The sequence below is a fragment of the Salvelinus alpinus genome, chromosome 13 (assembly GCF_045679555.1).
Source record: "Salvelinus alpinus chromosome 13, SLU_Salpinus.1, whole genome shotgun sequence".
Lineage (NCBI taxonomy): Eukaryota > Metazoa > Chordata > Actinopteri > Salmoniformes > Salmonidae > Salvelinus > Salvelinus alpinus.
Window position 1 is genome coordinate 12,482,636 of NC_092098.1, and position 26,848 is coordinate 12,509,483.

Consider the following 26,848-nt stretch of genomic DNA (forward strand, 5'->3'; position numbering starts at 1 on the left):
AAACGTTGAGTTGTTATTTTACCTGAAATGCACAAGGTTCTCTACTCTGACAATTAATCCACACATAAAACGGTCAACCAAATCATTTCTAGTCATCTTTCAGTCACCCATGTGGGTATAACCAATGAGGAGATGGCATGTGGATATCTGCTTCTATAAACCAATGAGGAGATGGGAGAGGCAGGACTTGCACCACGTTCAGCATCACAAATAGAACTGACTTCTATTTTAGCACTTGGCAACACAGACGCTCGTTGACGTGCGCGAGCACTGGGTGCAATAATTGAATAACATGTATGAGCAGTGTGGTCAGAATGTAAGTGATTGATATTTGGTATTCAGCAGTCATTAAAAAAAAAATCTTATTTACTTTGAAGAACTACAAAATAGTGATTTTTGGAATGAAATAAATATTTTATTAAGGTAAAAAGTGAACTGATAACAGTAATAACAGTAATGGGCAGCCGCTACCATCATGGGACCTTTATTAATTGTTTTATTCTGTTTTGTTACAGCATTCAACCCACATAATGCATAGTGGATTTAATTAAAACAATTGTTTTTAAAACAAAACAAAAAAATTATCAAACCAAAACCTAACCAACCTCAAAAAGCACTTCTGGCTGAAGAATTATCTTGGAATAATAGTGATTATTTGATATTGTATAGAGAGAGAGAGACTAGGCAAGTCAGTTAAGAACAAATTCTTATTTACAATGACGGCCTACCCCGGCAAAACCCTAACGACGTGGGCCAATTGTGCGCCACCCTATCAGACTCCCAATCACAGCGGGTTCTGATTCCGTCTGGAATTGAACCAGGGTCTGTAGTGACGCCTCTAGCACTGAGGTGCCGTGCCTTAGATTGCTGCGTCACTTGGGAGCCCATTTCAAAATACTTGAATAAGTTATAGAACCCATTGCCCTTTATGGTTGTGAGGTCTGGAGTCCGCTCACCAACCAAGAATTCACAAAATGGGACAAACACCAAATTGAGACTTTGCATGCAGAATTCTGCAAAAATATCCTCCGTGTACAACGTAAATCACCAAATAATGTATGCAGAGCAGAAGGCCAATACCCGCTTATTATCAAAATCCAGAAAATAGCTGTTAAATTCTACAACCACCTAAAAGGAAGCGTTTCCCAAACCTTCCATAACAAAGCCATCACATACAGAGAAATTAACCTGTAGAAGAGCCCCCTAAGCAAGCTGGTCCTGGGGCTCTGTTCACAAACACAAACGGACCCCACAGAGCCCCAGGACAGCAACACAATTAGACCCAACCTATATCACGAGAAAACAAACGCACAGTTACTTGACACATTGGAAAGAATTAACAAAAAAACAGAGCAAACTAGAATGCTATTTGGCCCTAAATAGAGAGTACACAGTGGCAGAATACCTGATCACTGTGACTGACCCAAATTGACTATGTACAGACTCAGTGAGCGTAGCTTTTTTATTGAGAAAGCCCGCCAAAGGCAGACCTGGCTCTCAAGAGAAGACAGCCTATGTGCACACTGCCCATAAAATGAGGTGGAAACTGAGCTACACTTCCTAACCTCCTACTAAATGTATTACCATATTACAGACACATATTTCCCTCAGATTACACAGACCCACAAAGAATTTGAAAACAAATCTAATTTTGATAAACTCCCATATCTATTGGGTGAAATACCACAGTGTGCAATCATAGCAGCAAGATTTGTGAGCTGTTGCCACAAGAAAAGGGAAACCAGTGAAGCACAAACACCATTGTGAATACAACCCATATTTATGTTTTTTTATTTTCCCTTTTGTACTATTTTTCACATCATTACAACACTGTAAAAAGACATAATATGACATTTGAAATGTCTTTATTCTTTTGGAACTTTTTTGAGTGCAGTGTTTATGGTTCATTTTTTGTGTATTTCACTTTTGTTTATTATCTACAGTTGAGGTCGGAAATTTACATACACCTTAGCCAAATACATTTAAACTCAGTTTTTCCCAATTCCTGACATTTAATCCTAGTAAAAATTGCCTGTTATAGGTCAGTTAGGAACACCACTTTATTTCAAGAATGTGAAATGCCAGGATAATAGTAGCGAGAATGATTTATTTCAACTTTTATTTCTTTCATCACATTCCCACTGGGTCAAAAGTTTACATACACTCAATTAGTATTTGGTAGCATTGCCTTTAAATTGTTTAACTTGGTTCAAATGTTTCAATTAGCCTCCACAAGCTTCCCACAATAGTTGGGTGAATTTTGGGCCATTCCTCTTGACAGAGCTGGTGCATCTGAGTCAGGTTTGTAGGCCTCCTCGCTCATACACGCTTTTTCAGTTCTGCCCACAAATTCTCTATAGGATTGAGGTCAGGGCTTTGTGATGGCCACTCCAATACCTTGACTTTGTTGTCCTTAAGCCATTTTCCCACAACTTTGGAAGTATGCTTGTCCATTTGGAAGACCCATTTGTGACCAAACTTTAACTTCCTGACTGATGTCTTGAGATGTTGCTTCAATATATCCACATAATTTTCCTCCCTCATGATGCCATCTATTTTGTGAAGTGCACCAGTTCCTCCTGCAGCAAAGCACCCCCACAACATGATGCTGTCACCCCCGTGCTTCACGGTTGGGATGGTGTTCTTTGGCTTTGCAAGCCTCCCCCTTTCTCCTGCAAACATAACGATGGTCATTATGGCCAAACAGTTCTATTTTCTGTTTCATCAGACCATAGGATATTTCTCCAAAAAGTACGATCTTTGCAGTTGCAAACCGTAGTCTGGCTTTTTAATGTCGGTTTTGGAGCAGTGGCTTCTTCCTTGCTATGTGGCCTTTCAGGTTATGTTGATATAGGACTCGTTTTCCTGTGGATATAGATACTTTTGTTCCTGTTTCCCCCAGCATCTTTACAAGGTCCTTTGCTGTTGTTCTGGGATTGATTTGCACTTTTCGCACCAAAGTACGTTCATCTCTAGGAGACAGAGCGCCTCTCCTTCCTGAGCGGTATGACGGCTGCGTGGTCCCATGGTGTTTATACTTGCGTACTATTGTTTGTACAGATGAACGTGGTACCTTCAGGCATTTGGAAATTTCTCCCAAGGATGAAGCCGACTTGTGGAGGTCTACAATTTTTTTCTGAAGTCTTGGCTGATTTCTTTTGATTTCCCCATGATGTCAAGCAAAGAGGCACTGAGTTTGAAGGTAGGCCTTGAAATACATCCACAGGTACACCTCCAATTGACTCAAATTATGTCAATTAGCCTCTCAGAAGCTTCTAAAGCCATGACGTCATTTTCTGTAATTTTCCAAGCTTTTTAAAGGCACAGTCAACTTAGTGTATGTAAACATCTGACTCACTGGAATTGCGATACAGTGAATTATAAGTGAAATAATCTGTCTGTAAACAATTGTTGGAAAAATTACTTGTGTCATGCACAAAGTAGATGTCCTAACCGACTTGCCAAAACTATAGTTTGTTAACAAGAAATTTGTGGAGTGGTTGAAAAACGAGTTTTAATGACTCCAACCTAAGTGTATGTAAACTACCGACTTCAACTGTATTTTCACCCACATGTCTATGACTGTGCTTTCAACCATTTTAAAAGCACACCAAAGTTCAAATGGGAATACAATGTCAGATATGTTGTTTATTTATATATCAGATTTATGTGTTATGACTGTGCGACATGTAATAGCGGAACAAAATGGCCTGGATTGTAGTTGAGATTACATTAAAAGTACATGATACAAGTGATCAATGCCGTTCGATATTCTGCACAAAATATTACAGCAACTGTGAAGATCTCCACAGACCTGTGATGACAAGTATAGTTACAGTACACAAGGAATGTGGCCATGGATGTGTTAGTCATTTTAAGGTTGAATGTTACATTATTTTGTAAGAAAGCTTCAGGCTATTTACTGTATTGCAAAGGTAATATTGAACTGTGTTTGGTTGACAATGCAACCAAATATCAACCTATAAAGGAGATGTATCTACTGTTTGGATAGTTCCACCTCTGCCACTGGCTTAATCCCATTCTTTAACTTCTATATTTGGTTAAATTGGAGATTTGAATCCAACATATAATCTGTTAACTTGTCAATAAATTAATAGAGGCTATGTTTTATATTTAAAATATTTACTGTATCTTCTGCTTCGATAATTCCATCTGTGGCACTGACTTTAATTCCAGCTGATGTCAACAAATTCATAATTGATATGCTGGATTCATGTCTCTATCTCAACCAAACATCAAAGTCAAATCAAATCAAACTTTAAATGTGGATTAAGTTTGATTAGATTTTATCCTATTCTTTAAATTTGATGTTTGGTTGTGATGGAGACTTGAATCCAACATATCAATTCATTTGTAGACACTAAACTGGATTTAAAAACACTCAACTGGAATTAAAGCCAGACTAAGTCAGTGGCACAGATGGAACTAGCCAAGCAGAAGATTCATCTTCTTCAAATGTTGATATTTGCTTGTTTTGACAACCAAACACAATTCAATATCACAAAATGTCATTACTTTTTTAATCAGCCAGAGCTTGAAACCCTAGGCTATTGTTTTGTCTATTATTAGTTGAATTCTGGGTTGAATTGAAACAATAGCTGTTGATTGTTGAAGGCCTAAATATAATCATGTTATATGAGTGATGAAGTGTGGTCACATATAATCTGCTCTGTTAAACCTACCCTTTGGAATGTCTTCCATAGCAACAGTGAATATATCTAATTTTAAGTGGAGATCTCTCAACAAGCATTCTCACCACAGCACATCGGTGATAGTCAGTGATAAATATTATAGCTAAGCTTGGCTTGCTTAAAACCCTGGATGGGAGACCAAAGGGTAGCTGTAGGTAGATCAATTCTCCAGTAGGAGGTGCTGCCCAGCCCATTGCTTTTTGTCTGATATAGTGGATTTAATGTTAAAGATCGGACCTTGTTTTAAAGGTACAAATTCACATATTTTAAGGTTTGTCTATGTTAAAATGTTTTTTACCATGATGACATAATCCTGTGGTTGAAAATTCACCCTCAAAACAACAGTTTAAATGTATTACTTTTTTTCAAATCCAATGTACTTTCCACGTAGATTCCACGTCACAATAAGTTGAGTAATTACATTGAAACAACGTTGATTCAATCAGTTTGTGCTCAGTGGGATTCTCTAGTGTAAGAACCTCAGGGGTGATCTGCAGGTGTTCTGTAACTTCTCTCTAATGCTCCCTTCATTAGTATGCTGCTCCTCTCTCATCCCCCCTGCTATCTGCTGGCGGTGAGCAGCCCCACGATCTAACCTGGACAAATGACAATGCTATTATATTACATTGTTAGCTGACGTCAATGAGACAGCTACATTACTTGACCTTAAAGAGATCGTCTTCATGGTAAGTCTCAGTATTAGAATGTTGGCACTGAATCGATTTTCCGGTCTGGGGGCCATTATGAAAACTTCAAACATAAGAGTATATCAACGATCAGTTACTGTGTTGTATGATTTACATGATCTGTGTAGCATTGCTGGGGATAGCTGTCAGGAGGTAAATGAAGACAGAGGGGAGGTGTGCTAAATATTGACTTGGATAGACTGAAGAGGCAGAGGGAGGATACAGTGTCAATACAGTATTGACTGCTTTTGGTGCCCAAACCTAAACCCCCTTTCACACATCTGTTAATGTAGGTGGTTTGGTATGGTTTTGCAGTGTTCCATAGACTCATAAAAAACAACAATGATAAAGAAATATATTGGGTTTGAATTACCTTTGTGCTATTTCTACAGCTCTTTGCATCACTGCTAACTGAAATCTGTGGGTATGCCTGCAAGTCTATGTGAAAACAATACACTGCGTTTGCACAGTTATCCTAAAAATGTCAGATAGTAATTGAGTTGAAGGAATGAGGTACCAGTCTAGACACAGTTTAACATGGAGTGAAATTGAATCAATTTGTACGAGCATATTCTGCTCAAGAAAAATCAGAAATGGCACCACAATATTTATGGTTTGTGTGGTGTGCTCATGTTGTTTCAAACTCTTATTTGTTGTTGCTGGCCTGTCCCCGTGGTTACTGATGGCGAATTCTGAGTGGAGGCAGAGAGAGACGATGGCTGGCTGGACTACTGATTAAACCTCTACCAGACACACAGCTGATGTCCAGTTCTAGGTCTGCTCTGAGTCTCTTAACCTAATATTCATGCAGTCATCTTCTTCTCGGCATCTTGTCATGTTATACAATTCTTTCCTCTTTGCTCTGAATGTTTTTGAGATGCAACAATTTAATCTTTGACCCCTCGAACAGTGTGCCCCATTTGCTAAAGGTTTACATGCTTGAAGACGCTTTCCTTGTTAAGGGTGCAAATCAATAAACCAAACCAATGGAAAGGGGCACAGAGGCTTAGATGTCCTTTTGATGTTACGCCGAGATCGTGTCCCTACCTGACCATTTGACTGCCAGTGACTGTGGACAGGGATGCTCACTGTTATTCAGATCACTGTTCCCTATCGTCCTGTCTCCTTAAATGGGAGTCAGTCATGGCATGTGCCATGTCCACAGAATGTTTTCACCTGTCAATCATTAGGGAACTCCAGCTGGTCTCCAGTCTCACACTACGTGAGCTATGTTGTATGGTAAGTAAAGAATAGAAGGCAAGGAAAAACACCATAATTCCCATCCAAGTAGTTGGAAGTACCAGGGAAAGCCATTGGAGTGCACAGGAAGGCTGATGAAAACATCAGTGCTCTGTGAATACAGGGCTGGATCCTTTCCACAGATCAGCGATGCTGGTCTGTTCACCCACCTTTGAGTTATCTCCTCTTTAGTGTGTAAACCGCCTTGGCCATATGGCCACTTAGCCAGAGAGGCTGTTTCTGTTGTTATTGGTGGTACAATAGCTGTTGGTGGTCTCATTGTTTGGAAACAAAGAAGCCCTGTAGTGCTGCTGATAGGGTTAGGGTTAGGGTTAGGGTGATCATCGAAAGAGGTGGGCAACCGGTTAGGAGGGAGAGCACGTGGAGAGGTGGGGAATGGGGGAGGCTGGTACTAGGAGGTGAAAGGCTGTGGACCACTGTACGGCTTGGAGGGACAGGAGCTGCTGATGTGAGTGTACTGTACTGTTTGTGGAGAGAGAGGCTAAGGAAGCAGAGGCGTCATTGGTCATCCATGCGTGATACAGGCTCTTATATAAAACACGCCTCAGCCAGGACTTTTCAGGGATGAGAAAGAAAAAACACTTTCTCTTTCTGTGAACATTACTCATTACGCTGTTATTGTTACCACTGACTCTGGGCCACGGTTTAACACATTTGTTAAGCACCATAGACCGAGGCATTAAAAAGAACAAGGGTTAGTGTTTTCAATAAGTGTATTTCAAAGTGAACACCGTGCTCGGTATATTACAGAGTTAACATTGACAATACAGCACAATGGGTAGTCAGTCACACAACAGAGAAGGGGTGAACCAGGAGCTGTTGGATGGGATGTTCAGAGAATAAAGTGCTAGTTGACAGCATCAGCTATTGTAACAGCAGCTGCAATGGCTTTTATACCACCAATAACACCAGAAACAAGGTTACAGTAAGTGCAAATAGGAGATTAATCAGATGGGTAAACGACGGTGGTGCTCATCTGTAAAAATCGATAATTCAGCTTCTGGAGAGCTACTTACGTGGTCTGCTGGTTTTAATTGTCGTCCAGGCTTTAATTGATTAACCAGATATGTGGGTTGTAATGAACTCTATCACTTTAACTCCCCCATCACATTCTGATTGACCACTGGAACACCTAGCCTTAGGGAAAGACAAGGACTACTCCGTGGCTCCAGGACCAGGGATGCATTGCAGACCCTTCACTGATCTGCAGCTACTAAATCCAAATCAAATCAAATCAAATTGTATTGGTCATATACACATGGTTAGCAGATGTTATTGCGAGTGTAGGGAAATGCTTATGCTTCTAGATCTGACCGTGCAGCAGTATCTAACAGGTAATATCTAACAATTCCACAACATAACCTAATACACACAATCTAGTAAAGGAATGGGATAAGAATATATAAATATATAGATGAGCAGTGACAGAGCGGCTAAGATGCAATAGATAGTATAAGAATAGATAGTGTAGGATACAGTATACAGTATATACATATGAGATAAGTAATGTGAGATATGTAAACATTCTTAAAGTGGCATTATTAGAGTGACTAGTGTTCCATATATTTAAGTGGCCAATGATATCAAGTCTATAAGTAGGCAGCAGCCTCTCTGTGCTAGTGATGGCTATTTAACAGTCTGATGGCCTTGAGATAGAAGTTGTTTTTCAATCTCTCGGTCTCAGCTTTGATGCATCTGTACTGACCTCGCCTTCTGGATGGAAGTGGGGTGAACAAGCAGTGACTTGGGTGGTTATTGTCCTTGATGATCTTTTTGACCTTCCTGTGACATCGGGTGTTGTAGGTGTCCTGGAGGGCAGGTTGTTTGCCCCCGGTGATGCATTGTGCAGACCGTTCCACCCTCTGGAGAGCCCTGCGGTTGTTGGCGGTGCAGTTGCTGTACCAGGCGGTGATACAGCCCGACAGGATGCTCTCAATTGTGCACCTGTAAAAGTTAGTGAGGGTTTTCGATGACAAGCCACATTTTTTAAGCCTCCTGAGGTTGAAGAGGCACTGTTGCGCCTTCTTCACAACACTGTCTGTGTGGGTGGACCATTTCAGTTTTTTGGTGATTTGTACACAGAGGAACTTAAAACATTCCATCTTCTCCACTGCTGTCCCATCGATGTGGATAGGGGGGTGCTCCCTCTGCTGTTTCCTGAAGTCCACAATCATCTCTTTTGTTTGTTGACATTGACTGATAGGTTATTTTCCTGACAGCACACTCTGAGAGCCCTCACCTCCTCCCTGTAGGCTGTCTCGTCAATTGTTGGTAATCAAGCCTACCACTGTTGTGTCGTCTGCAAACTTGATGATTGAGTTGGAGGCGTGCGTGGCCACACAGTCGTGGGTGAACAGGGAGTACAGGAGGGGCTGAGCACGCACCATTGTGGGGCCTCAGTGTTGAGGATCAGCAGAGTGGAGATGTTGTTTCCTACCTTCACCACCTGGGGGCGGCCCGTCAGGAAGTCCAGGACCAAATTACACAGGGCGGGGTCGAGATCCAGGGTCTCAAGCTTAATGATGAGTTTGGAGGGTACTATGGTGTTGAATGCTGAGCTGTAGTCAATGAACAGCATTCTTACATTCCTCTTGTCCAGATGGGATAGGGCAGTGTGATGGCGATTGCATCTTCGGTGGACCTATTGGGGCGGAAAGCAAATTGAAGTGAGTCTAGGGTGACAGGTAGGGTAGAGGTGATATGATCCTTGACTAGTCTCTCAAAGCACTTCATGATGACAAAAGTGACTGGTACGGGGCGATAGTCATTTAGTTCAGTTACCTTTGCTTTCTTGGGAATAGGAACAATGGTGGTCATCTTGAAGCATGTAGGGACAGCAGACTGGGATAGGGATTGATTGAATATGTCCGTAAACACAACAGCCAGCTGGTATGCGCATGTTTTGAGGACACGGCTAGGGATGCCGTCTGAGCCGGCAGCCTTGCGAGGGTTAACACGTTTAAATATTTTATTCACGTCGGCCACAGAGAAGGAGAGCCCACAGTCTTTGGTAGCGGGCCGCATCGGTGGCATTGTATTATCCTCAAAGCGGGCAAAGAAGGTGTTTAGTTTGTCTGGAAGTAAGACGCCGATTTTCGCGACGGGGCTGGTTTTCTGTTCGTAATCCATGTAATACTAATGATCAATATTGTGTTTGTGCTAGTGTTGTCTGTAAGTCACTACACTTCTTCCCTTGTGTCTTCCAGAGGTGTCTGTTGAGACGTTAGACGTGAAGTGGATTGATCTCTGAAGCCAGCTGACTCGAATGTCCGGACGCCGGCATGTTACACACCCACATTCTGAGCCTTGCCTACCCCTCCTCCTCCTCCAGCCTCTCCACCTCCCTCTTACTCCTCTTCCTCCTGGGGCTTACCCACCTCTCTCAGGCTAGCTCAGACCATGCAGCACCCAGCAGCCCGCCCAGCAACTGCTCCGATGGAGACCCCTGCTCTGAGGGCGTGGTCCTGCCCATGTGGAACCCTCAGAACCCGTCGGTGGGTGACAAGGTGGCACGGGCCATCGTCTACTTCGTGGCCCTCATCTACATGTTCCTGGGAATGTCCATTATCGCCGACCGCTTCATGTCTTCTATTGAGGTCATCACCTCTCAGGAGAAAGAGATCACCATCAAGAAGCCCAACGGAGAGACCACCACAGCCACCGTACGCATCTGGAACGAGACCGTATCCAACCTGACCCTGATGGCCCTAGGCTCATCTGCCCCAGAGATCCTGCTGTCTGTCATCGAGGTGTGTGGCCACTCGTTTGAGGCAGGCTCCCTGGGCCCCAGCACCATTGTGGGCAGCGCAGCATTCAACATGTTCGTCATCATCGCCCTCTGCGTGCACGTGGTGCCAGAGAACGAGACACGCAGGATCAAGCACCTGAGGGTGTTCTTTGTCACGGCAACCTGGAGCATCTTCGCCTACATCTGGCTCTACCTGATCCTGGCTGTCATCTCCCCGGGGGAGGTGGAGGTGTGGGAGGCCGTGCTCACATTCATGTTCTTCCCCATCTGTGTGGTTCAGGCCTGGGTCGCGGACCGACGCCTGCTCTTCTACAAGTACATCCACAAGCGTTACCGTGTCGACAAGGCCCGCGGCATCATCATCGAGACAGAGGGGGACAGCATGTTCACCAAGATGGATGTGGAGATGGACGGCCAGGGGGGCAACTCCCACCCCCACCCCAAGGATGTGCTGGACAGCATGCTGGAGGGGGTGGAGGAGGGTGGAGGACTGAACTCAGAAGAGGATGAGGCTCGGAGGGACATGGCCCGCACCCTGAAGGAGCTGAAACAGAGGCACCCAGAGAAGGACACAGAGCAGCTGATTGAGATGGCCAACTACCAGGTTCTGGTCCAGCAGCAGAAGAGCAGGGCCTTCTACCGCATCCAGGCCACACGCATGATGATCGGTGCTGGGAACATCCTGAAGAAGCATGCTGCCGACCAGGCCAGGAAGGTGGTGAGCTGCCATGAGGCCAGCGGACAGGAGGAGGACCCCCACACCATCTACCTGCAGTTTGAACCCTCCCACTACCAGTGCTTCGAGAACTGTAGCTCGCTCAAGCTGTCTGTTGGGCGCCATGGTGGTGAAAGCGGCTGCACAGTCAAGGTCAGTGGGGAGAAGCTACTCATATTTGTCTTTGTGATTTATTGTACTGTATAATGAAAGATTATTATGTTGAAAATCACTCAAGCTAAATGTAATAATGGGAAAGGTTTTTAGATGAGATAAGGGTCGAGCCAGGGGGCCATTTTCTCCAGTAATTACTCCTGTCTAGTGAATTAATTGAATCGTCATTGAGTTGGTTTTGTTCCTGGGTCACCTCAGGTGGACTACCGGACAGAGGATGGAACGGCCAACGCCGGCTCAGACTATGAATTTGCTGAGGGCACGCTGGTCTTCAAACCCGGTGAGACGCTGAAGGAGCTGACAGTGGGGGTTATTGATGACGACATCTTTGAAGAGGACGAGCACTTCTACGTGCACCTCAGCAACCCTCGCATCGTCCACCGTGCCGAGGTGGCCATCCTGGAGCCCAGCACCATCACCACCACCAGCAGTATGAGGAACCTCTCCCCCCACGTATCCCCCAAGGCCGCCCTGGGCAACGCCCACACTGCCACGGTAACCATCTATGACGACGACCACGCAGGCATCTTCACGTTTGAAATAGAGTCTATGAGGGTGAGCGAGAGCGTGGGCACCATGCAGGTAAAGGTGCACCGGATGTCTGGGGCCAGGGGTAAAGTGGCCATCCCCTACCACACCCTGGAGGGCACCGCCAAGGCTGGGGAGGACTACGAGGAGGTGGCTGGGAAACTGGAGTTCCAGAACGACGAGACCATGTGAGTAACACCACTTCCTGTCGTGTACGCTGCTCTGCTGCTGATGGCTTGTGTGTTGCGTTACAGTATGATATTATATGGCCCATTTGTATGGTATAGAATATGGGGTATTCCACTCTTACCCTACGAGGACCAGAGCCTGCTGGTTTTCTGTTCTACCTGATCATTAATTGCACCCACCTGGTGTCCCAGGTCTAAATCAGTCCCTGATTGGAGGGGAACAATGAAAACATTTGTGAAACTGGCTTCTAGGTCCAGAGTTGAGTTTTGAGGGGTATAGCATTTTTAGCAGAATTTGAGAGGAAGAGGAGAGAGCCGTAGAGAGGGGATAAACAGCAGGAGATCTAACAGTGGGGCTGCGGTGTGGGGGACAGAGAGAGAGAGGAATGGGTAGGGATGAAAGGGAAGAAAACATGTAGCTATATTAGAACACTGTCGTTTCTATGGGAGTTCATCAATTGTAATGGATAGACAATGTGTGGCATTTGGGATTTCGCCATTTTCATAGAGAAGGCAATATAGTGAAATGAAAGAGAGACCATAAAAATAAACTAAATTAATATTGCTGAAAAAGGTGTAGTCAAATATGTAAATGATGTAAAATAAAGAATAGTGGACTGATTGAAGGAAGGGAAGTGGCTTTAGAAAATGAAAAGGGTTTGTGTGATGGTGATGATTTGAGTGATAATTTAGACTAGAGAAAAATTAGATAGATTTCGAGGTAGAGAGGCAGGTAAGAGGGCGGAAGGAGAGTTAGAGAGAGGATGAGAGTGCAAAGCAGTGTGTTTTAGCATTCATCTCTCACTGTAGGCAGGGTTGGCTGACTGATGAGGAAGAGAGCTCAGAGAGTGGTGTGTGGGCGGGTGCTTCATGGAATGTGTGACGAGAAAAGCGATGGTAATCATGGCTGGAAAAAAGTGTAGTGCGTATACGTGTGTTAGATGGGTGGGTGGAGGGACAGGTGCATGTGTTGTCTATTCTTCTGAGATGTGTGTGTGTGTGTGTGTGTGTGTGTGTGTGTGTGTGTGTGTGTGTGTGTGTGTGTGTGTGTGTGTGTGTGTGTGTGTGTGTGTGTGTGTGTGTGTGTGTGTGTGTGTGTGTGTGTGTGTGCGTGCGGGTTGATTGGTTGGTTGGTTGGTTGGCCGAGTAGCTGAGTGGGCAGGAGTATACGTTTCTGCATTCGAATGCAGATTTTGTGTAGTACAGTAAGTGAGAATTGACATTATTGTGTGTATGTGTTTGTGTGTGCTAGCGCAGCTATCTGTCAGTGTTTTCTGCTGACCAGACAGATGAACCCTCTCTTCTAAACAGCGTAACAGACTCTAACTGTCTCTCCCTGGACAGTCACAACTCAAGTGGCCTGGCACTAGCCAGCACGAGTCCAGGGGGCTTTGTGTGTGTGTGTTTGTGTGTGTGTGTGTGTGTGTGAGAGAGAGAGAGAGAGAGAGAGAGAGAGAGAGAGAGAGAGAGAGAGAGAGAGAGAGAGAGAGAGAGAGAGAGAGAGAGAGAGAGAGGAGTAGGAAAGGAAGAGGGCAAATTTAATAGGCAAACTAACAAGGAGCCAGGATGACTGAGTTTAAAATTGAAGCATTAAGTATACTGTGTGTTTGCCCTGCAGTTCTGAGCTCCAATCGATGCACTGGGATTTATACAGACAAACCTCCGATCCTAAAAAACAAACACAGAGAGATGTCACATTCCCTAGTTTTGTGGATTAGTGTGTGTCTGCTCTTCTCCTATTGGAGGCTGGAGAGGGAAAACAAGCATAAAACAATCCGATGAAAAAGGAAAGGAAACGGGGAAAGGGGCCAGTTATATAAGCAGAGATCTAACGGCTGGGAGAGAGAGAGACAGATGCTACATGGGGGATCAATACAGCCGTATTCCTCACTACTCTGACTCTACGGCTACACTAACTACTGGATCGATAACCACCTGAGCATTCTGATACACGCACGCACACACACACACACACTCTCCACAGTGGCAGGGTCAGGGGTTAGTAGTGCTTTGAATGCAAATGAGTCTGTTTGAAATTCACCAGAGTGAACCAGAAGCTGTGAACTTATGGGCACACTTTGAAGACATTGAAAGAACACAGCGGTTTTGTTCTATTTAAGTAATACAGATCTTTAGGAGAGGTGAAAAGCATAGAGTTTTCACAGTAGATGTCAAAGGTTTCTTTCTCTCTTCTCATCTCTCTGTTCCTCTGTTCCCTGTCCTTATTTCTTATTCTGTACTGCCTCATATCTCCCCATGCCTCTCGTCTGGCAGTCATTTGGAATAGCAATTACACTCTGTTACCTAGCTACGTAAATGAGTTAGGACACTCACAGTATGGGGAAAAACACAGATACTGCAGCTATAGTGTTTAATACATTCAAATCCTAATCCACATAATCATATTCCCTCATTTTAGCTGGTCTTTTTGATGTGTTAACCAAATCCTCTACCCTGGATTCAGCCAAAAGACTGATACTGTATACACTCTCACACATGAATAAACAAGTACGCACACTCGTACACACCGCATTGTGTTAATTGGACGGATGATATTATCTCACCAGAGGGAGGGGATATCTGAAGAGAAACAGGTATTATTCTGCCACCTCCAATAACGACACTTGTATTACTTGTCTTAATGAAGGGAATTACAGATTGACTGGGGAATTTTTTCCCCCTCCATGATAGTGACAGCGTTGATTAGTATTTGCAGTCTGTTTTATTTTGTTTTCATCCGTTTGCTCACTCTCACAGTCTAGATCAAACGGCGGCTCAGATCACACGCTGTCTTTTGCCAAAGCACTGAAACCTAATCGCCTCTAATCCCTACGCCATCAGGTGCAGCTGCAGTGATGAGCAACTCTATTTCTCTGCCAAAACCAAACGTGTCGTTACATTGGCGATGTATCGGATGTCACAAATCAGGAGAGGTGTCAGACCACTTTGATTGATTCATCTGTTTTATTTTCATTGTATTTACATTGTGAATGTTTTGGGCTTATGGTGAGATGTTAAAGGATGTGTCCAATTTCACAGCCTCCTGTGTAAGTAGAGCAGGAAGCAAACGCATAACAATAAATATACAGTATCTGAGTTACCATGGACTATCTGTCAAAAACTTGGTCATGTTCCCAAGTCTCCGTCTCCCTGCGCCCCTGTGTCTCTGTGGTTAATGAGGACTGGACCTGGCTAGACTTAGCAGGCAGTGTTGGGTGACCTGCGCCCCCACTTCCTCACCCACTACCCCCCAGCCCTCCAAGGTCCTCTATGACACACCGTAGCAGCTGCTCCATGCCTCACTCAATCACTTCAGCCTTCAGGGCCGTGTGGAGAAATCTGATGTGGGTCTGTAGACTGTATCTCTGCCTGTCTTTGTCCTGCTCTTCCCTTCAGCCTTCAGGGCCGTGTGGAGAAATCTGATGTGGGTCTGTAGACTGTATCTCTGCCTGTCTTTGTCCTGCTCTTCCCTTCAGCTTTCAGGGCCGTGTGGAGAACTCTGATGTGGGTCTGTAGACTGTATCTCTGCCTGTCTTTGTCCTGCTCTTCCCTTCAGCCTTCAGGGCCGTGTGGAGAACTCTGATGTGGGTCTGTAGACTGTATCTCTGCCTGTCTTTGTCCTGCTCTTCCCTTCAGCTTTCAGGGCCGTGTGGAGAACTCTGATGTGGGTCTGTAGACTGTATCTCTGCCTGTCTTTGTCCTGCTCTATTTTTTTCTCGCGCATTTATTTGAGGAGAAAATGTAAATAATATCTGTGTACAGTACAGTCTGTAGCTTCTCTCTTCTTCCCCCTCCTCAGTGCAGTTCAGTGTTCTCTTATTGGCTCTACTCAGTCATTACACCGAGGGTGTGTGTGACGTCTCGCTGACTCTTCGGGTAAAAGCCTTCTTTTTTTGTTTTCGCTCGCCAAACCACTGCCTGTGTGTGTCCAAGCTTGTGTTCTTTGTGTGTGGACACAAATAGACAGCCGCCCACATATCGTTAGGGAGATGGAGGAAGAGAGAGGAAACAGACTTAATGTGAGAGTACAGGGGAGTGTGGATGGCTGATGCAAACACATGGGCTCCCACTGAGACCTACAATAGAGTACAGCACAGCAGACACACATTTACAGAGTCAGACCCATTTACTGTGTGTCTGGCTCTGACTGGGGTGCTTCCATGCCTTTTGTACGCCACTGAACGTAATATGAAACAACACCGCCAGGTATCACTTAAACAACACACATTTACACACAAAAACCCTGTTACCACACACACCAGGGCAAATATTGCTAGTGCAGCAGTAAGGTGGTGGAAGGGTTCCACACTGCGACTATGTTTTGCTGCATGAAACTGAACAGCCCCTGTACACAGCACATTTCGAACCTCACTGCAGTTATTTCTTTCTGGTTTATTTACGTTCCCCCCTGTGGCCATTAACACTGCACACACAAACATGTGGCGTGGAAATCAAACACAACGTTGGATGCTCTGTCGCAGTTCGCGGGAGCTTGTAAATAGGGACTAGGGACTTCATCTCTGTCACAGGATCGTGCTGCCAAAGCTACCGTTACCATGCTACTGTGCCATGGTGATTGCTGCTGATGTACCATGGCTATGCTGCTACCACAATACTATTAGCAGTATCTGCTGTCTGCTGTTAGGACTCATGAACACAACTGCATTTACAGAACTATGTACTGTAGGTCTTTCAACTGTGGTCAAAGAGAGGTCTGTGTGTTGTTGCCACTAAATCAGTTTGGCATTGAGCTGCAATATTACAGGGGAAATCACACAGATAATCTTCACCGAGCTTACTCTATCTCAACATCACTTTCACTGAGCTTACTCTAACTCAACATCACTTTCACTGAGCTTACTCTATCTCAACATCACTTTCACTGAGCTTACTCTAACTCAACATCACTTTCACTGAGCTTACTCTAACTCAACATCACTTTCAACGAGCTTACTCTAACTCAACATCACTTTCACCGAGATTACTCTATCTCAACATCACTTTCACCGAGCTTACTCTATCTCAACATCACTTTCACTGAGCTTACTCTATCTCAACATCACTTTCACCGAGCTTACTCTATCTCAACATCACTTTCACTGAGCTTACTCTATCTCAACATCACTTTCACTGAGCTTACTTTAACTCAACAGATTACATATCTTTCTACCTGTCTCTCTCTCTCTCTATATATACTTCTGTCTTTATCACCCCCTCAGATTCCCTGAGTAGAGCATTTATAGTTTAGCATCAGATGTATGTGATTAGAGAAGTATTTCACTGCGGGAAGAGAGAAGACAGGCTGATGATATATGGAGAGATAGCGCCCTGCGTGTTGGATTAGCCATTAACACTATCACCTTTTGTCTAGCCTTTCTATCTCTTTCTCTCCCTCGCTCGCTACTCGTCTCTCGCTCAGTCTCCCCCAGCTACTCACCCCCACAGTACAAGTTAAACAATTAGGGACTACAGAGGTGTATGATTTCTATGCCAGGGAAGAGAACTGTGAACATTTGGAAAAATGCATTACATTCATAATCTTATATCATACCTCAGATCTCGCTCTCTCTCTTTCTTCTCTCTGTCTCTGTCTCTGTCTCTCTCTCTCTCTCTGTCTCTGTCTCTCTGTCTCCGTCTCTCTCTCTCTCTCTGTCTCTCTCTCTCTCTCTCTCTCACACTCTCTCTCTCTCTCTCTCTCTCTCTCTCTCTCTCTCTCTCTCTCTCTCTCTCTCTCTCTCTCTCTCTCTCTCTCTCTCCCTCTCACTCTCTTTCTCTCTCTCTCTCTCTCTCTCTCTCAGTAATTATGAGGATGCTCTGTTTCAGAGGAGTTGTTCCCCAAAGCCCTCTTCTCATCTCTTCCGTGAGATGCTTTCTCTCCGCCTCAGCAGCTCCTTCTTGCTTGCTTTATCCTTCTGGCTTACTCTATGAAAAATAAAGAAGTATCGATAAAACAGGGCTTATGATGTATGACTTTAACATTTTAGAGTGGTTTAGGTGTTTATAAATAGTACTTTTTTGGAAGAAAAGCAATTGTATTTACTCCATTCGCATCAGACAAACCAGACAGACACACCAGACATTCATCTTGGCTGTCACGTGTGCACCCTCTCCGGCCTCTAGGTCACCAGGCTGCTCGTTATGGGCGCACACCTATCACCATCATTACGCACACCTTCGCGTCATCAGATTCACCTGGACTCCATCACCTCCTTGATTACCTGCCCTATATACAGTTGAAGTCGGAAGTTAACATACACTTCGGTTGGAGTCATTAAAAAAAATGTTCAACCACTCCACAAATGTCTTGTTACCAAACTATAGTTTTGGCAAGTTGGTGAGAACATCTACTTTGTGCATGACACAAGTAATTTTTCCAACAATTGTTTACAGACAGATTATTTCACTTATAATTCACTCTATCACAATTCCAGTGGGTCAGAAGTTTACATACACTAAGTTGACTGTGCCTTTAAACAGCTTGGAAAATTCCAGAAAATGATGTCATGGCTTTAGAAGCTTCTGATAGGCTAATTGACATAATTTGAGTCAATTGGAGGTGTACCTGTGGATGTATTTCAAGGCCTAACTTTCAAACTCAATGCCTCTTTGCTTGACATCTTGAGTAAATCAAAAGAAATCAGCCAAGACCTCAGAAAAAAAATTGTAGACCTCCACAAGTCGGCTTCATCCTTGGGCGCAATTTCCAAAAGGTACCACGTTCATCTGTACAAACAATAGTACGCAAGTATAAACACCGTGGGACCACACAGCCGTCATACCGCTCAGGAAGGAGACGCGTTCTGTCTCGTAGAGATGAACTTGCTATGGTGCGAAAAGTGCAAATCAATCCCAGAACAACAGCCAAGGACCTTGTGAAGATGCTGGAGGAAACCGGTACAAAAGTGTCTATATCCACAGTAAAACGAGTCCTATATCGACATAACCTGAAAGGCCGCTCAGCAAGGAAGAAGCCACTGCTCCAAAACCGCCATAAAAAAGCCAGACTACGGTTTGCAACTGCACATGGGGACAAAGATTGTACTTTTTGGAGAAATGTACTCTGGTCTGATGAAACAAAAAATAGAACTGTTTGGCCATAATGACCATCGTTATGTTTGGAGGAAAAAGGGGGAGGCTTGCAAGCCGAAGAACACCGTCCCAACCGTGAAGCACGGGGGTGGCAGCATCATGTTGTGGGTGTGCTTTGCTGCAGGAGGTACTGGTGCACTTCACAAAATAGATGGCATCATGAGGGAGGAAAATTATGTGGATATATTGAAGCAACATCTCAAGACATCAGTCAGGAAGTTAAAGCTTGGTCGCAAATGGGTCTTCCAAATGGACAATGACCCCAAGCATACTTCCAAAGTTGTGGCAAAATGGCTTAAGGACAACAAAGTCAAGGTATTGGAGTGGCCATCACAAAGCCCTGACCTCAATACTATAGACAATTTGTGGTCAGAACTGAAAAAGTGTGAGCGAGCAAGGAGGCCTATACAAACCTGTCTCAGTTACACCAGCTTTGTCAGGAGGAATGTGTCAAAATTCACCCAACTTATTGTGGGAAGCTTGTGGAAGGCTACCCGAAACGTTTGACCCAAGTTAAACAATTTAAAGGCAGTGCTACTAAATACTAATTGAGTGTATGTAAACGTCTGACCCAGTGGGAATGTGATGAAAGAAATAAAAGCTTAAATAAATCATTCTCTCTACCATTATTCTGACATTTCACATTCTTAAAATAAAGTGGTGATCCTAACTGACCTAAGACAGGGAATTTTTACTAGGATTAAATGTCAGGAATTGTGAATAACTGAGTTTAAATGTATTTGGTTAAGGTGTATGTAAACTTCTGACTTCAACTGTATGTCACTCCCTTTGGTTCCTTCCCCAGGTGTCATTGTTTCTGTTTCAGTTTCCTGTCTGTGCGTTGTTCGTTTTTCTTGTTTTGTTCATTTGTTTATTAAAATATGCCCATCCCTGAACTTGCTTCCCGACTCCCAGCACACACGTTACATTGGCCATTGAAAATGGCTGACACAGACAAAATTGCAGGCCTATTGGGAACAAGCGCTGTTCATACTGGGCTATGCAAGAATACTAAATTAATTTTAGCCATGGAGAAGTACAGAGATTTAAAAAAAAAAAAAGTGATGTATTGCCTAATATACACTTTCTCCAGTCTCCCTCCCAGTGCCAGAGCAGCCTCCTCCTGGGAGAGATATAACGTTTTTCAGCCCTGCCCCTACAATGCATTAGCCTCAGGACAGAGCAGTAGAATGACCTCACCACAGTCTCAAGCCGCATTACTACCGTATAAACCCAGATGCGAGGCGTCACTAACTCTACGTTAATGCAATAGAAGAAAAATAACAACGAGGAATATTTCACAGACACAGAGATGCATCACAAGTCAGTTGGGCTTCTTTAGAGAAGCCATCCAGTAGTTGTGCAACAACAACAAGCGCAAGCAGCATGAGCCAGAGAAAAGGCTCTAATCTGGGAAGATGGAAGCAGCTGGAATCAATAGTTGATGAGTGGTGAACAAAGAAGAATTGTTAATAGACATGCAGGGTATTGCAGAGGAACGAGGTAAAGGAGAAGAGGGGGAACAAGACAGTAGACATAAAGAGGGCCAGCTTTTCTTTCATTCTCTCTAATCGTCAGTCCTCAGGGATTCGCCAGCTCCTTTTCATCAGCCACCCAGAAGCACATTGAGTCAGGAACATAGATGCCGTGGTAGAACGATGAGCCAGAGCTGCAGGTGAACCCATACTGCAGCCCGTCACTAGCACCCCCTCAGGGACACAAATCCACAGACACAATGAGACAAGGATTCATCCAACATAAATGTGAAGGTGAAAAAACAAGGTCAGTTTTGATCGGTCTCACACCAAAATGCTTGTTGTTTGTCATCAGTCTTTGGCATGGTGTCTTTCAAAGCACTCATATAATTTCAATGCCATTAATAGATATGAGATGGGTTACAACAGAAACATGTAGAGCCTCTACCTCTTCCACGCTCAGACTAGAGCTAGCTTACCGAAGGCCATGACTTTTTAACAGAACGTACATTATTGCTACCTGTTGCCATGCCAACCCCATTAATTTGTGTTTCATACACTTCACTCACAGTTGCGCATGAAACACCATCATTTGACGGTGCTTGTACAGGCTCACCTTTGGCACAGCAGGCAATTTTAATTAACACATTTATGTTTGCCTGATATTTTATCTCTCCATGTTCTCCCACCAGAGAGAAAGGCATACTGGTCAGTCTATAAATCATTTTCGGTGAATTCCCCTCCCATTGACTGGTGTACTGGAGGCCACCTGCAACCCCCGCAAAGCTGGAGGGCCCCAAGTAATTTAGGCCCCCCACTCACACACTAAGGTATAATGTATTGAACATTTGGAAATGTCTATTCAACAAATGTTGTGATCTCACCCAATCCTTGTTCTGGTGTTTTAGGGCATTCCTATAGAAAACGTGAAGTTCGTAGGAGCATATCAAATTGGGTGTCAGATGAAAGCTAAGGGTCTATATTTTCCATCTTAAAAATGAGGAATAATTAAAGGCTTTGATTTCTGGATAAACAGATTGAAAAGGGGTGTTAGAAAACATCTACCAGAAAAGTCTTAAAAGGGATAAAAAATACATCAAACACAATAATGTTGAAGTAAAGTCCCCTGACAACTAATATCAACACTTTTATATTTAGTTTTGGAGAAATTGTTTACCTTCTGTAACTTTAAGAAATACCGTGTGCCTTGTAATTCCTTTACTAAAAACCCACATATCTTAAAATTATTTTCAAATTTCTTTCGCTCATGAGGAGGAGGATAATAACAGTTCACAGAAGTAAAACGTAATGGTAGACTTACCAATTCTTTATAGTGATTTTACTGATGTCAATTTTGTTTATGAATTAATACGTGATTAAAGCTCATAATTCCGTTACCTATTTGGTAATTATTCAAAAAATCTGTAACGGAATTACTGCAACTGACTTGGCTACAATGGGAAATCATGATAGTCACAAACCACAGTTGGGTCTGCTACTGTCCTCTCTTCTACTGACATACTGTTATGTTCAGCTCATAGTGTCTCCTGTTACTGTCCTCCATTCCACTGACATACTGTTATGTTCAGCTCATAGTGTCTCCTGCTACTGTCCTCTCTTCCACTGACATACTGTTATGTTCAGCTCATAGTGTCTCCTGTTACTGTCCTCTCTTCCACTGACATACTGTTATGTTCAGCTCATAGTGTCTCCTGTTACTGTCCTCTCTTCCACTGACATACTGTTATGTTCAGCTCATAGTGTCTCCTGTTACTGTCCTCTCTTCCACTGACATACTGTTATGTTCAGCTCATAGTGTCTCCTGTTACTGTCCTCTCTTCCACTGACATACTGTTATGTTCAGCTCATAGTGTCTCCTGTTACTGTCCTCTCTTCTACTGACATACTGTTATGTTCAGCTCATAGTGTCTCCTGTTACTGTCCTCTCTTCCACTGACATACTGTTATGTTCAGCTCATAGTGTCTCCTGTTACTGTCCTCCCTTCCACTGACTGTTATGTTCAGCTCATAGTGTCTCCTGTTACTGTCCTCTTCCACTGACATACTGTTATGTTCAGCTCATAGTGTCTCCTGTTACTGTCCTCCCTTCCACTGACTGTTATGTTCAGCTCATAGTGTCTCCTGTTACTGTCCTCCCTTCCACTGACATACTGTTATGTTCAGCTCATAGTGTCTCCTGTTACTGTCCTCCCTTCCACTGACTGTTATGTTCAGCTCATAGTGTCTCCTGTTACTGTCCTCTTCCACTGACATACTGTTATGTTCAGCTCATAGTGTCTCCTGTTACTGTCCTCCCTTCCACTGACATACTGTTATGTTCAGCTCATAGTGTCTCCTGTTACTGTCCTCTCTTCCACTGACATACTGTTATGTTCAGCTCATAGTGTGTCCTGTTACTGTCCTCTCTTCCACTGACTGTTATGTTCAGCTCATAGTGTCTCCTGTTACTGTCCTCTTCCACTGACATACTGTTATGTTCAGCTCATAGTGTCTCCTGTTACTGTCCTCCCTTCCACTGACTGTTATGTTCAGCTCATAGTGTCTCCTGTTACTGTCCTCCCTTCCACTGACATACTGTTATGTTCAGCTCATAGTGTCTCCTGTTACTGTCCTCTCTTCCACTGACATACTGTTATGTTCAGCTCATAGTGTCTCCTGCTACTGTCCTCCCTTCCACTGACATACTGTTATGTTCAGCTCATAGTGTCTCCTGTTACTGTCCTCCCTTCCACTGACTGTTATGTTCAGCTCATAGTGTCTCCTGTTACTGTCCTCTCTTCCACTGACATACTGTTATGTTCAACTCATAGTGTCTCCTGTTACTGTCCTCCATTCCACTGACATACTGTTATGTTCAGCTCATAGTGTCTCCTGTTACTGTCCTCTCTTCCACTGACATACTGTTATGTTCAGCTCATAGTGTCTCCTGTTACTGTCCTCCATTCCACTGGCATACTGTTATGTTCAGCTCATAGTGTCTCCTGTTACTGTCCTCTCTTCCACTGACTGTTATGTTCAGCTCATAGTGTCTCCTGTTACTGTCCTCTCTTCCACTGACATACTGTTATGTTCAGCTCATAGTGTCTCCTGTTACTGTCCTCCCTTCCACTGACATACTGTTATGTTCAGCTCATAGTGTCTCCTGCTACTGTCCTCTCTTCTACTGACATACTGTTATGTTCAGCTCATAGTGTCTCCTGTTACTGTCCTCCCTTCCACTGACTGTTATGTTCAGCTCATAGTGTCTCCTGCTACTGTCCTCTCTTCTACTGACATACTGTTATGTTCAACTCATAGTGTCTCCTGTTACTGTCCTCCATTCCACTGACATACTGTTATGTTCAGCTCATAGTGTCTCCTGTTACTGTCCTCTCTTCCACTGACATACTGTTATGTTCAGCTCATAGTGTCTCCTGCTACTGTCCTCCCTTCCACTGGCATACTGTTATGTTCAGCTCATAGTGTCTCCTGTTACTGTCCTCTCTTCCACTGACTGTTATGTTCAGCTCATAGTGTCTCCTGTTACTGTCCTCTCTTCCACTGACATACTGTTATGTTCAGCTCATAGTGTCTCCTGTTACTGTCCTCTCTTCCACTGACTGTTATGTTCAGCTCATAGTGTCTCCTGTTACTGTCCTCCCTTCCACTGACTGTTATGTTCAGCTCATAGTGTCTCCTGTTACTGTCCTCTCTTCCACTGACATACTGTTATGTTCAGCTCATAGTGTCTCCTGCTACTGTCCTCCCTTCCACTGACATACTGTTATGTTCAGCTCATAGTGTCTCCTGTTACTGTCCTCCCTTCCACTGACTGTTATGTTCAGCTCATAGTGTCTCCTGTTACTGTCCTCTCTTCCACTGACATACTGTTATGTTCAACTCATAGTGTCTCCTGTTACTGTCCTCCATTCCACTGACATACTGTTATGTTCAACTCATAGTGTCTCCTGTTACTGTCCTCTCTTCCACTGACATACTGTTATGTTCAGCTCATAGTGTCTCCTGTTACTGTCCTCCATTCCACTGGCATACTGTTATGTTCAGCTCATAGTGTCTCCTGTTACTGTCCTCTCTTCCACTGACTGTTATGTTCAGCTCATAGTGTCTCCTGTTACTGTCCTCCCTTCTACTGACATACTGTTATGTTCAGCTCATAGTGTCTCCTGTTACTGTCCTCCCTTCCACTGACTGTTATGTTCAGCTCATAGTGTCTCCTGTTACTGTCCTCTCTTCTACTGACATACTGTTATGTTCAGCTCATAGTGTCTCCTGTTACTGTCCTCCCTTCCACTGACATACTGTTATGTTCAGCTCATAGTGTCTCCTGCTACTGTCCTCTCTTCCACTGACATACTGTTATGTTCAGCTCATAGTGTCTCCTGTTACTGTCCTCTCTTCCACTGACATACTGTTATGTTCAGCTCATAGTGTCTCCTGTTACTGTCCTCTCTTCCACTGACATACTGTTATGTTCAGCTCATAGTGTCTCCTGTTACTGTCCTCCCTTCCACTGACTGTTATGTTCAGCTCATAGTGTCTCCTGTTACTGTCCTCTCTTCCACTGACATACTGTTATGTTCAGCTCATAGTGTCTCCTGCTACTGTCCTCCCTTCCACTGACATACTGTTATGTTCAGCTCATAGTGTCTCCTGTTACTGTCCTCTCTTCCACTGACATACTGTTATGTTCAGCTCATAGTGTCTCCTGCTACTGTCCTCTCTTCCACTGACATACTGTTATGTTCAGCTCATAGTGTCTCCTGTTACTGTCCTCTCTTCCACTGACATACTGTTATGTTCAGCTCATAGTGTCTCCTGTTACTGTCCTCTCTTCCACTGACATACTGTTATGTTCAACTCATAGTGTCTCCTGTTACTGTCCTCTCTTCCACTGACATACTGTTATGTTCAGCTCATAGTGTCTCCTGTTACTGTCCTCTCTTCCACTGACATACTGTTATGTTCAGCTCATAGTGTCCCCTGCTACTGTCCTCTCTTCCACTGACTGTTATGTTCAGCTCATAGTGTCCCCTGCTACTGTCCTCTCTTCCACTGACTGTTATGTTCAGCTCATAGTGTCCCCTGCTACTGTCCTCTCTTCCACTGACATACTGTTATGTTCAGCTCATAGTGTCTCCTGTTACTGTCCTCCCTTCCACTGACTGTTATGTTCAGCTCATAGTGTCTCCTGTTACTGTCCTCCCTTCCACTGACTGTTATGTTCAGCTCATAGTGTCTCCTGTTACTGTCCTCTCTTCCACTGACATACTGTTATGTTCAGCTCATAGCTGTTTTTTTTTCTCTCTTTCTGTTGTCTGGAGGTCAAACCAAGTGTTAAAATGGTCTGAGTCTGGAAAACCCCATCCCCCTCTCTCTCTTCTCTCTCCCTCCAGTTAATGTCACCTCTCCCATCTCTTACTGACACCTACCCATGATTATGCATTTCTGTGTAGTACAGATCAGGGACCCATGATGTCATTCAATCTCAAGGTGCCATGTCATAGCTGACACCCCAGTTTTAACGTGATTTTGCATTAAAAACCTGAGGGAGATTTTACCGTTATTACGTTACCAAAGTTTGCATCTGCACAGTTAAATTCATTTTTGTGCATTTTGTCTGTGGAAATTGTTAAAAGTATGCCTTGTGCATAGATTTGTATGTTTTGTTAAACTTTTAAGTCAGTGGTTTTTGTTTGGCATACATTTTAACATGAAGACGCTGAGTCAAAGCGTAATTCTGTTACCGTGGAATTGCCATTTAATATTCTGAGTGGTGCAATTCTATTTATTCAGAACAGGATCTTGTAACTACCTCAGTCGTGATGGCTGCAATCAAATGCAACGGGAGAGTTTGTTCTCTAATTGGTTGATTTATCACAGACGTACCCGGAAAGAGGCCAAACTCTAAATCACCACAAATGTAATTTAAGTTTTATAAAAACAAACAGTGGCTCTGATGAAAAAAAACAAACGGAATTCAATCTGTAGCTGTGCTTTTTCACACAGTCTAGCCTAGGCTACTATCTGCGTGCACATTAGAATTCACCTCGACATTTATTTCACACTCCATCATAACATTTTGTAGCTATGAACGTTCAAAACATGTCAAATATCAGTAGGTTCGTTAGACACTATGCAAAGTCTCGTGCTTACTCAGGGTAAGAGTAAGTCAATTTGTATGTGTGTGGAGTGGTTAATTACCTATATATATTTATATTTACCTGTTTATTTACCTATTTACAGTGTGTGGGT

General features: G+C 43.7%; 1 protein-coding gene across 2 annotated transcripts in view; it reads left to right on the plus strand.

Annotated features, from left to right (window-relative positions):
• The window catches only part of LOC139537114 (sodium/calcium exchanger 1-like), a 51,354-nt gene that overhangs the window by 12,763 nt on the left and 11,743 nt on the right, over positions 1–26,848 (plus strand). Inside the window, exons 3-4 of one of the 2 annotated variants that reach the window (XM_071338035.1) lie at positions 9,865–11,274; positions 11,494–12,011. The exons of the other annotated variant lie outside the window; for it this stretch is intronic. Coding sequence (XP_071194136.1) covers positions 9,940–11,274; positions 11,494–12,011 — 1,853 coding nt within the window. The 5' untranslated portion in view covers positions 9,865–9,939. The remainder of the gene's footprint in view (positions 1–9,864; positions 11,275–11,493; positions 12,012–26,848) is intronic. 2 annotated transcript variants of the gene reach the window in all.